Raw genomic sequence first — 8445 nt, 5'->3', positions numbered from 1 at the left:
TTTACTTCAGTCATGTCACACAGAGGTAATACCGGTCTACAGAACCCTTGGCGAAACGAACTGCAACAATCACTGAAGCTGGAGACTCATATCTCCCTCACTAGCTTTAAGCACCAGCTGTCAGAGCAGCTCACAGATCACTGCACCTGTACATAGCCCATCTGTATATAGCCCATCCAACTACCTCATCCCCATACTGTATATATTTATTTATCTTGCTCCTTTGCACCCCAGTATCTCTACTTGCACATTCATCTTCTGCACATCTACCATTCCAGTGTTTAATTGCTATATTGTAATTACTTCGCCACTATGGCCTATTTATTGCCTTACCTCCCTTATCCTACCTCATTTGCACATGCTGTATATAGACTTTTTCTACTGTATTATTGACTGTATGTTTGTTTTACTCCATGTGTAACTCTATTGTTGTATGTGTCGCACTGCTTTGCTTTATCTTGACCAGGTCGCATTTGTAAATGAGAACTTGTTCTCAACTAGCCTGGTTAAATAAAGGTGAAATAAAAATAATAATAATTCAGGTTGTTACTACATGCTGTAGTAGGTTAGGCTGTATGGAGAAATACCTGAACTTATTGTAGTCTTTAGACTGGCTATACAGCGAGAGAGAATCCTGTTGGTGTAATATTGACTTCCATGATTCACGGTCACACACAGAGGTAGGCTAGTACTCTAATGCCAACAGACCTTTGGACAAGATGTATAATTGTGCTGCATGTGTTTGCCAACCATTGTAACACAGTCAAAGGAAAACATTTTCTTTTGGAGGTGTGAGTAATTGCAAAGGAAGTGAATCAGTTTGTTGGCATACTTTGGAACAGAGGAGACTTGTTGGTGTGCTGCTACAAAATGTAAAACTCGAATAACAACATCCTAGTGAGCACAAGACAGAAACATATGTATTTTACTCAGAAATACATATTTTCAATGGCTTTTGCTCAAAGGGATAACCCTCTACATAAAGCATTATATATGACTCGAACTGAAACTATTTTTAACAAAGCTGAACCATAGAGCTCCCCTATAATATGATGTTCTAATTGTTTTATTCTAACACTCAAAAGTGGAATCAAATGATGTCATGTGTTAAGACTCTTTTCTCGTGCGCTAATGAGAGAATCCTGACAGAGCAGCTGCATAGCTCTTCAACTCTCTAAGCAGGTAGTCCTTGGCAACAAGACGTCCATCGGGTAATACTCACACCCTCCATCCATCTGCAGCTTGATGTAGTAATGATGAGGCAAGAGTCTCTCTTTGTTGGAAGTACATATGTATTGATGTAGCCTACAGCCAGCAGGGCATATCATTATTTTTTTTTAATCTAACATCTTCATTACAAATCTGTTGAAATATCCGTTGTTTATAAATGGACCATTATGTACATTCGTTTGCTCCGTTTTTCTTGACAAATCAGACACTGAGGGATGTTTTAACTGAAGGCCAATTTCATAGATATTTCTTTAGTGACATCTGCTGGACACAAGTTGACAATGCAGTCATGAACATCAGCCCGCACTGTGTTTCCTTTCAGCCAATCAGCAACGTTGCTTTACAGCCACTGACGGTCATAGTTCATTCCAACATGGCGGAATTTCACGGCTGGCATATGCGAGCTAGTTAGCCAAGTAGCTGAAACACTTGGGTGGAGGGAAATGGATTTGTAGATTGTACTCTACGTAGGAAATGATGTCTTCAGATATGTAGCAACGTATACATCAGAAAGATGTTTCGTTTGAGAGGAAATATCATGGGATCATCGTTGTCTTTACAGAAGGTTGGTTATCCACGGTCCCTTGGTCATGACTCTCAGTACCATTACACATGAGTTATTCGACGAAGGCGTCGTCTGTATGGGGAGTTTTGTTAATTACGAGCCGCGACGCGCGGTCTGAACAGTAAAACATATCGCTTGCTGTACGGTGTTGGAACCATATCATATGGTACCATATCATACCATATCAGCGAGAAATGATACTAATACATAACTGTTTAAATTGATACAGACCGTTAACGCGGTTAGTGTTCCCATACGGTCTTATCCCCATGTTACATCGCTTATTTACGGAAAACCGATGACTACTTTCCCAATCACTCATCTGTATCTATTAACACCTGTAAACGGAATAGGTGTTGCTACTGAAAAATACTGCTAAAACGGTTGAAAAAGGTGTAGAGTAAGTGTGCATTTTGTATTTATTTTTGATGTGATATATGAAAGTAGAGGACTTGTGTTTTCTAGAACCGTGGCGCAATTGCGAATCTATTCACGTTTAGATGGAGTATTTGGGGGGGTTGTCCAATGTTGGACTAAAGGTACATAACATTACTCCTTATAGTCCACGGATATTGGCTACGTGTTCTGTTTACGGGCGAATTGGCTCTGGAAGCAAAAACTGCAAAATACTCCCATCTAAACGCATGTTGAGTCTCGATTGCGATACGGTTCTAGAAACATAAATCCTCTACTTTCATGTCACATCAAAATAAGAGGCACATGAGCATAACTCCCGAAGGGGGAAGTGGAGTCCCTAGATAAAGCAAGTACACTGTGGGTGTCGGGGATGGAGCGGCAGTATAATCATTAGGAGACATGTACTTGGGGAAACAGAGAAGGAATGGAGGGAGAAGAGGGTGAGTTTGAGTCGGATAAAAATGGTGGGGAAAAGTGAGATGGTTTGTCAACGAAGAATGGTAGAAAGTGTAAGCAGGGGGAGAAATGGAAGTGAATGAGGGGGAAGTATCGGAGGTGGTAGGTGCAGTAAAGTTATCGGAGACCGAAGTATGCACCGAGGATCAGGATAAAGAAGAGTCTGTGACAGTAGGAGAAAAGTTTATGGAAAAAGTGGACTCTTGCCATTTGGCCCGATCCATTTGTGGTTTCGCTGTGGGTGAAAAAAAAGAGTTGGGTCATGTGGAATCAGGGAGGGTAGCTAAAAGTGGTCTAGTGATAATTGTTTGCTTCTGTTGGGCAGAGGAAGAATGCCCTCGAAATAAAACGAATCGTTCTCTGCGTCGTTTCATGCGACGCAGACAGTGGGGAAACAGAAGAGTCATTCATTGTCTGTTCTTTTGAGTTTTGAAGTTGTCTTTGCCGGACAAAGTGCATTTGGGATATATACGTTATCCTGTATGAGCGTAAGTGCCGATTACATTAAGATGTTATAGGTGTCAAGCTTATGGGCATGTGGCAGTAGTGTGTAGGAGGGAGGGTCCAAGGTGTGAGAAATGTGCAGAAGGGCATGAGACAAAGGAATGTGTAGTATTGGGGAAAGTAGTGGAACGTGTTAATTGTAGGGGTGCCCATGTAGCTGGGGATCAGAAATATCTCTAGTGAAAGAGAAAGGTTGAGGTTTAGCACAGATAGTCAACTGTCTTCTGTCAGTTTTCCGTGAACTCACTGTAACATGGAGGAATGGCCATCTGGCAACACTAACCCCATAAAGGTCTGTATCAATTTAACATTTCACTTTTTTGTACATTTATTTCTTGCTGATATGAAATATAAGTTCCTTTTGCTTCCAAAACCGTGATGGATGTTTATGTTCAGACGGAGTGTCGGGGCCCATAAGAAAACTCCCCCATACAGAAGAGGCCTTCATCCAATGACTCTTATATGTAATATAAAGGAACTGAGAGTCATGATCAAGGGATAGCTAGCTACTAGCTCTCATTCCCCAAGCCTACACTCCTTAACAGTACATTTTTTTTTAAACTAGCTAGCTAGCTACCTACCACACCATACTGTTTCTCTCTCACCCTTCTCTTTCATTATCACATGATGATGATGATGATGAAAATTAGGCAATATGTTTTGTATTTCTACCAGCTGTGTGTCCTGTACCTGGGAGGGCGGATCTCTCAACAGTTTCAACTACCGTGGGCAAAACCTTACCTCAGACTAGGAACTGTCCGTAGAGTCACAGCTGAAGTTGGATCAACCACTCCAACTCCCCCTACTCTGAATACCTCAGACAGTAGCCTTGAGTCTAGCTCTGACCCCCCTCCTGCCAAGGCTGTTGGCCCTCCACTCGCCCCCACCCACTGTTGTATGAGCGGTTGCCATAACTGTGTGTGGATCGAACACGCAGAGCAGCTCCTAGCCTACTACCGTGATGGAGGGTTTGGGAAAGAGAGTGCCCTGGCTGCTATTGAGGAGAACGTATCGGATGAGAACCTGAAAGCCTTCTTGAAGATGGAGATCAGGATGATGAAGAAGTAGACTCTTTTTTTTTTTGTGTGTGTCTTTGTGTGGCAGAGAGGGAATGGGGACATTGAGGGCCTTTTGACACTGTATGCACTTTAAAACCACTCCCTCGTATTTGAATACTGGTATGCATTTTATCCTACGTGTCAATCAAACTGTCATTTCACTTAGTCATGGACATTTCAACTAGTTTTTGTCATTGCATAATCTTGCATATTCTAACCTAATCTATAGTTTTTTACATGAGTGTGTACATGTATAATTTCTCATTTCATTCATGCATAGATATAGCCTAGTGCCATTCAAGCATACTTTGTTGAGGCATTCAATAAGGTAGACCTAATGATTTCAATGTTCACATAATCTCAATACATTTGATGTTTAATTTATTTATGCCGTCTGACAGTGTTAGTTTCTGCTATTCTGTGACAAATGAACCTGAAAAATACATTTCCCTGACACTTGAAATAGAATACGCACAATTATGTTTGGATAAAAAAAAAAAGGTTTATGGATTGATTTTATTTTTATATCAGTTGGTGGTGGATGAGTTGTTCTTATTTATTATTTAAATATAAATTGTAAGTGTAGGTTGACGATGGACATTTGTTTTGAAATAAATCTTGTTCTTGTATGACAGAATGAACTCTAATTTTCTTTGACCATTATGACTATGATATTGACCACTAGGGTGGTCTAGTTCAATAGTACAGAGTTATCATCTGTTGAATAACAAATACTTTTTGACACTTCTGACATTTAAGTTTTGTTTCCATGTGAAAATAAATGCACAGGAAAGGGGCATTTAAAAAAAATAAACAATAATTATACCTTTATTTTACTAGGCAAGTCAGAACAAATTCTTATTTTCAATGACTGCCTAGGAACAGTGGGCTAACTGCCTGTTCAGGGGCAGAATGACAGATTTGTACCTTGTCGGCTCGGGGATTCAAACTTGCAACCTTTCGGTTACTAGTCCAACGCTCTAACCACTAGGCTACCCTGCCGCCCCAGGAAAGGGACATTGGGGACATGTAGCATTGTGACATGGGCACTTGGCAGTAAGGGGTATTATGACACGTGGCATTGTGACGTAGCATTATGACATGTAGCATTGTGACATGGGCACCTAGCAGTAAGGGACATTATGACATGTAGCATTGTGACATGGGCACCTAGCAGTAAGGGACATTATGACATGTAGCATTGTGACATGGGCACCTAGCAGTAAGGGACATTACAACCAGCATAATCTTTCATTGTTTCCCATGACATCATAGCCATCTGGCTTGATCACCCTAAAGAATATCTTATAATGTATAATCCCCCCAAATAACCCAGATCAAACAATAAACTTTATCAGAAAAAGCTTTAGAAAGATGCCAGTGTTTCTGACTTGGATGACTGTTCAAAACAATTTCTCCCAGTCGGAGCTCGTTTTTGTTAGTTTCCAGTTTTCTTGATCACACTGTATTGATGCAGAGGAGACGGTATTGATGCAGAGGAGACTGTATTGATGCAGAGGAGACTGTTTTGATGCAGAGGAGACTGTTTTGATGCAGAGGAGACTGTATTGATGCAGAGGAGACTGTATTGATGCAGAGGAGACGGTATTGATGCAGAGGAGACTGTATTGATGCAGAGGAGACTGTTTTGATGCAGAGGAGACTGTTTTGATGCAGAGGAGACTGTATTGATGCAGAGGAGACTGTTTTGATGCAGAGGAGACGGTTTTGATGCAGAGGAGACTGTATTGATGCAGAGGAGACTGTTGATGCAGAGGAGACTGTTTTGATGCAGAGGAGACGGTTTTGATGCAGAGGAGACTGTATTGATGCAGAGGAGACTGTATTGATGCAGAGGAGACGGTATTGATGCAGAGGAGACTGTTTTGATGCAGAGGAGACTGTATTGATGCAGAGGAGACTGTATTGATGCAGAGGAGACGGTATTGATGCAGAGGAGACTGTATTGATGCAGAGGAGACTGTTTTGATGCAGAGGAGACTGTTTTGATGCAGAGGAGACGGTTTTGATGCAGAGGAGACGGTATTGATGCAGAGGAGACTGTATTGATGCAGAGGAGACTGTATTGATGCAGAGGAGACTGTTTTGATGCAGAGGAGACGGTTTTGATGCAGAGGAGACTGTATTGATGCAGAGGAGACTGTTTTGATGCAGAGGAGACTGTTTTGATGCAGAGGAGACTGTTTTGATGCAGAGGAGACTGTATTGATGCAGAGGAGACTGTATTGATGCAGAGGAGACGGTTTTGATGCAGAGGAGACGGTATTGATGCAGAGGAGACGGTATTGATGCAGAGGAGACTGTATTGATGCAGAGGAGACTGTATTGATGCAGAGGAGACTGTATTGATGCAGAGGAGACTGTATTGATGCAGAGGAGACTGTATTGATGCAGAGGAGACTGTATTGATGCAGAGGAGACTGTATTGATGCAGAGGAGACTGTTTTGATGCAGAGGAGACGGTTTTGATGCAGAGGAGACTGTATTGATGCAGAGGAGACTGTATTGATGCAGAGGAGACTGTATTGATGCAGAGGAGACTGTTTTGATGCAGAGGAGACTGTATTGATGCAGAGGAGACTGTATTGATGCAGAGGAGACTGTTTTGATGCAGAGGAGATGGTATTGATGCAGAGCCACATGCTATCTATTTGATCTGTCATTCATTTCAAATCTAATGCATGTAGATGATGAGCATAATTGAAAACCGATTGGCCAATACCTACTGAGGTGAAATAATCCCGGCCTCACTGTGGGTTTACCCAATGTAATTAATTAACTAGAGAACAGAAGCCAGCCACTATAATCCCCAACTCCAGTCAGAGTAATTGTTTTCTGTTTTTCAGAGTGAGGGAGGGGGGGGGCTGCAGCCAGTCAAATGAGCAACCATCTGAGAGCATGTGTGTCTTTAGAGTGAGGTACAAGTGAGTCATCTGGTGAGTAGCCTTCCATGAAGACACTCACCGTAGAGGATTAGCCTACGTGGTGCGTTCAGTAATAGATCAGTCAATCTGAGATACTCCTGAGGGATGGGCATTGAGGCTTTGGTGACACCCCTTGGCCAGGCCAGCCCAGAGAACCTGGCCCAGCAGATGGATGGAGAGAGGGTTACGTAACAGGTGGGAGGGCTGGACAGTAAGGCTAGGACTGGAAGGTTCTGGACAGTAAGGCTAGGACTGGAAGGTTCTGGTCAGTATGTATAGGACTGGAAGGTTCTGGTCAGTAGGTATAGGACTGGAAGGTTCTGGTCAGTAGGTATAGGACTGGAAGGTTCTGGTCAGTAGGTATAGGACTGGAAGGTTCTGGTCAGTAGGTATAGGACTGGAAGGTTCTGGTCAGTAGGTATAGGACTGGAAGGTTCTGGTCAGTAGGTATAGGACTGGAAGGTTCTGGTCAGTAGGTATTGGACTGGAAGGTTCTGGTCAGTAGGTATAGGACTGGAAGGTTCTGGTCAGTAGGTATAGGACTGGAAGGTTCTGGTCAGTAGGTATAGGACTGGAAGGTTCTGGTCACTAGGGATAGGACTGGAAGGTTCTGGACATATGAAGAATCTTCATTACCATTCAAGGCAAAATATTATTAGCTACATAATTCCTAATCTCTCGTGACAGTTTTCTCATTTGGTTCTGGGTGCCACGAGGACGTCATTCACCCAGTTGATTAATCCACACCTCCATGCAATGTTGTATCCCGTATTATGTCTCCATTTAGTTTGAAGGATTTTGAAGACTGTAGATAAAAGACCATTGAAGGTGTCATCTTGGATTTCATGTATGGAAAACATGCTAGAATACAAGCATCACTACATGCATTCAAGTTATTGCTGCCTTAGTGCTCTAATTAACTTCCATCCATCTCCCTTCACCCCTTCACAAGGGTCCCCCTGACTCCCACCCCCTGACCCCCACTCCCTGACCCTCACCCCCTGACCCTCACCCCCTGACCCCCACCTCCTGACCCCCACCCCTGACCCTCACACCCTGACCCCCACCCCTGACCCTCACCCCCTGACTCCAACCCGCTGACCCCCACCCCCTGACTCCCACCCCTGACCCCACCCCCTGACCCTCACCCCTGACTCCCACCCCCTTACTCCCACCCGCTGACTCCCACCCCCTGACTCCCACCCGCTGACCCTCACCCCTGACTCCTACCCCTGACCCTCACCCCCTGACTCCCTCCCGCTGACTCCAC

General features: G+C 43.3%; 1 protein-coding gene across 1 annotated transcript; it reads left to right on the top strand.

Annotated features, from left to right (window-relative positions):
* Positions 1–1585: 1585 nt before the first annotated feature.
* Positions 1586–4867, top strand: LOC115117683 (oxidoreductase-like domain containing 1). Its single transcript, XM_065002326.1, has 2 exons — positions 1586–1837; positions 3746–4867. Exons 1-2 carry the CDS (start codon positions 1745–1747, stop codon positions 4238–4240), a joined length of 588 nt encoding a protein of 195 aa, XP_064858398.1. The 5' UTR covers positions 1586–1744; the 3' UTR covers positions 4241–4867.
* The last annotated feature ends 3578 nt before the right edge of the window (positions 4868–8445 follow it).

The sequence above is a fragment of the Oncorhynchus nerka genome, linkage group LG16 (assembly GCF_034236695.1).
Source record: "Oncorhynchus nerka isolate Pitt River linkage group LG16, Oner_Uvic_2.0, whole genome shotgun sequence".
Lineage (NCBI taxonomy): Eukaryota > Metazoa > Chordata > Actinopteri > Salmoniformes > Salmonidae > Oncorhynchus > Oncorhynchus nerka.
Note: the sequence above shows the minus strand (reverse complement) of the source record. Positions and strands in the feature narration are given on the sequence as shown.